The following is a 3,534-nucleotide window of genomic DNA, read 5'->3' as shown; positions in this document are numbered from 1 at the left end:
ATACAAAGAAGAAACACACACAACGTGTACAAGCATGTATGCACGTTTTTCTATGAGGCGTAGTCTTCGTCGTCTCGTGGTACACGAAGAGAACTGTTGCGATATTAGCTCTAAGGTTTAATCTTAACATTCGAAAGAAAAAAGTGTGCTGTTACCAGGTTTTCAAAGACAAATATATGCTGTTTTGTTACCAAAAATTCGGGGTTCGTTGACTTTCATTTCCTCTTGGTGCGTCGCGTCGCGTCGGTTAGAAGAGTCGAAAAAGAGATCAATAAAGGTTCATCGCGTGGAATCATGCGATTTTGCTTTTCATCAACAATAGAGATGAAATTATTATTTGTACAATTCACTATATTTCCACCTGAACGCGTCAAATTTAATTGTTACATTTGTCATTTGTCGATAATTAAAATGACTCGTCGATATCAATTGACAAACAAAGATTGGTGGAATGGATCTGGAAAATTTGCTCTTCCGGTTCAATTACGAATCAATAATTTTTCTTTCTGTGTATTGTACACGGAGATCTCCTTGAGTTGCGTCAGACCTTCGTTCAGTGGCAACTTCTTTCTCGCCACCCTGTGGAGAACCTACGAAAAACGATGTTGAAATAAAGTTTTTCGAATGTGTTGATAGGAATCTTCTGTCATTCATAGGAAAACAATTGTTTTTTCTAAATTTTTGAAATTGCAATGAATGAAACATTTGACATTCTACGAACCTCTCTGATGCTGTCGGTGTCCACTGTTTGTAAATCATTAATCAAACCGAGCTCGTACCACATCTTGATGAAGAAAGTGCTACAACCGGAATCGTAAGTGCCAAACTCGCCGCTTTTCCAGTCCCATGGCACTGCATAATGGTACATTGGCCAAAATGACTTTTTCACAAAAAACACACTGATGCCATCCGGTGGAACCCTGAAATCGTACATAAATTAACTAGTTGTTTTATTTATTCAATATATTAGGATTCCATGTTGCTAATTATACTCTGTGGTTTTGCAAGTTTTTAAGAAGAAATTTAATATCAACAAGCTTCAGGGTTATTTTATATTATAATTTTTCTACAGCTTTTTGATAACTATTTTAATTTGAACGAACGAATATATGTATTACAATTGCTTAATAATTTATGTATGATTATGAAAATAATTGTTATTTGAAGGCAATAAGTTTTGGTGACTAAAAACATTATTAAATGGAGTATTGTATTCAAACGTAGTGTCAAGCTTAAAGATACTTCGTCCATAAAGGATTAGTATATAAATAATAAAGGTGCAATACAAACGAATACAGTACGTGTAATTAGAGTTGAATAATATATAAATAAAAAATAAAAAAATGATCGATCGCGTCACGAAGGTCAATTAAATCTATTCTACGTGTATCATCGTCATAAAAAATGAATGATTGTAAATTGTCAAGGATTGTTTTTTTTTATTTCGTGTGAATACCATCGCCACCAATGACGACGGTGCCGTGACTCTTTGGCATCTTAAAGAAAAGCGTGTACAATAAACGCAGAGTGTCAAAAATGGACATTAACTTGTTTCCTTCGATATTCCAGATCAGCAACGCGCTGTTCACCATCCAGGAAACGTTCACCGTAATGGCGAACCGTAACAATCCGGTGACGAGTATAGTGATCGCCATTGATTCGTCCCAATATTCCAACGGCACGTTCAGTGGCAGTATTAATCCAAAAATGATAAACATTGGCCAGTAGAACCTAGATATATGAACGAGAATAGAAAATAGTTATAAATTAAGTTTTCATAGAGAAATTTAATTGCCAAGAAAATGAAAATATTGTAAATTATATCATCGGAACGAAACCGTCTGGTAATAAACAATATAACAGATCGTTAAACGAACGGAAATGATGTTTAATAATCATTATTGCGAGCAACTAACATATTTATAAATCAATTCTTACATCTTTTGTATCCACACATATCCATCTTGTTCGACATCGCGCATATCGATGTCGATTTTTGCTTGCTCGTAGTCGATTTTCCGTGACAGGAAGTTGCCTACATAGTGGCTGAATAAAAATCCCTTTTTGTGGTTGTAAGGATCCTTATCAGTTCCGTAATACTTGTGATGTAGTCTGTGATACAATACCCAATCGTAAATGGGACCCTGGTAACAAATATTAATTTCAATTGAAAACAACTAATTTAGTTACCGACTTTTCTATGAACTATATTTTATTCGTGTTCCACAATCATAATTATTCGATTGCCTTTGAATAGAATGGTATTTCTTCCTGTATTTATTATTCAATGAAATACGGATTAGTTAATTGTTAAGTTCCCTTTGGAAATAATAAGGTCGTTTCCATTGTTACAGTGACCTCGAGATACCCACCACTCCCGCAAGGGTGTGCGCCAACACGAGGGAGAACCGGAGAGCCCCCGATGCTCTGAATGTCTTATGGGCCCACAGTCTGTGAGCACCCACTGTCACCCCCAAACTGCCGATGGCTGTTATAAGGATCGCTGGAAGATTGTTAATTTAATTTTAATATAGGGAAAGATGGATAATTGTATGAATGAAAATTAAAAAATTCCTCCTTATCCTAAATGAAAAGAAGAAAGTTTGCTTACTAAAGAACACAGTCATCCATTTGGCGGAAGTGAACAGCAACCAGATCCCGTAGATTCCGAGAACGTGGAGGTGGATGTACCACAAAACGGCAGCCCATTTTATGTCATGTTTCTTTACTGGTTTCTTCTCGTTCGACATCCTATTATCACAAATAAAAACTTCACCTGATACTTCTGAATGATTATGCTCAGTATTACTGAAAGAGCACTTTAACAGATTCTAAGAAAAAAGCTATTGCAAATTTATAATTTGAATAGAAACTGTGACTGTAGACATTGGAAATTTTTAATACGTTATTTTAAAAGAACTTGAAGTACGTATGTTCAAAGTGATCCCTCTACGAAGGGTCAACGACTTTATGATGAAGAAACAATGAGAATATTGATAAATTAATTCAAATTTCTTGAAATTGAATAAAAGGAAGAATTTTAGAGATTGAGAAATTGATACACAGTTTGAGAAGAACTTTTTTTTAACAATTTACCTAGCTGTTATCCTGGCATGAAACGCGCTTCTAGAGGACCCGAGAAGAACTACTTAAACGAATGCTAGCCGCCGGTCTCGTTGATTGACCTCGTGGCCTTTCTTTGAATTTCATTATCGTTCAACATTTCACATTGTCATTTCCTTTGTTTTGGTATCCCACGGCTTGGATGCATGTTCACCGTAGATTCATGAAAACCAGTCGAGTCGGTTGCATGGGTATTGGCGTTGGGGCTTTGCTTACATTTCGTAATTTAATTACCTTTTTTTATCGATGTTTGATAATCCATTCCAGCACATCAAATTCTCGTTTATTTTTCATTAACGGGTTGTTCACCTGTGATCATTGACATAATTGGAATTTTTGTTTAAGAAAGCTTCGTGTTCCCTAGTTTTATCAAATGTGAAATGTCTAGTGTTGCTTTGTTGGAATTTCAAT

General features: G+C 35.5%; 1 protein-coding gene across 1 annotated transcript; it reads right to left on the bottom strand.

Annotated features, from left to right (window-relative positions):
* Positions 1 to 330: 330 nt before the first annotated feature.
* On the bottom strand, positions 331 to 3,208 carry LOC114872517 (acyl-CoA Delta-9 desaturase). Its single transcript, XM_029179786.2, has 7 exons — positions 3,097 to 3,208; positions 2,612 to 2,751; positions 2,373 to 2,503; positions 1,939 to 2,144; positions 1,549 to 1,731; positions 722 to 920; positions 331 to 590 (listed from the first exon to the last, which is right to left on the bottom strand). The coding sequence occupies exons 2-7, from the start codon at positions 2,748 to 2,750 to the stop codon at positions 480 to 482; spliced, it is 969 nt and encodes a 322-aa protein (XP_029035619.2). The 5' UTR covers position 2,751; positions 3,097 to 3,208; the 3' UTR covers positions 331 to 479.
* Between the last annotated feature and the right edge of the window lie 326 nt (positions 3,209 to 3,534).

This window comes from Osmia bicornis, chromosome 3 (genome assembly GCF_907164935.1).
Source record: "Osmia bicornis bicornis chromosome 3, iOsmBic2.1, whole genome shotgun sequence".
Classification (NCBI taxonomy): Eukaryota; Metazoa; Arthropoda; class Insecta; order Hymenoptera; family Megachilidae; genus Osmia; species Osmia bicornis.
This window is presented reverse-complemented; position numbering and strand designations above follow the sequence as displayed.

What these genes read in the sequence shown, in the direction of transcription:
- LOC114872517 (XM_029179786.2), bottom strand. Translation starts at nt 2,750, where the DNA reads ATGTCGAACGAGAAGAAACCAGTAAAGAAACATGACATAAAATGGGCT. An exon ending in CGCACACCCTTGCGGGAGTG is followed by an intron (nt 2,145 to 2,372) that starts GTGGGTATCTCG and finishes ATTTGTTACCAG; the next exon opens with GGTCCCATTTACGATTGGGT. An exon ending in TATGTGTGGATACAAAAGAT is followed by an intron (nt 1,732 to 1,938) that starts GTAAGAATTGAT and finishes TCATATATCTAG; the next exon opens with GTTCTACTGGCCAATGTTTA.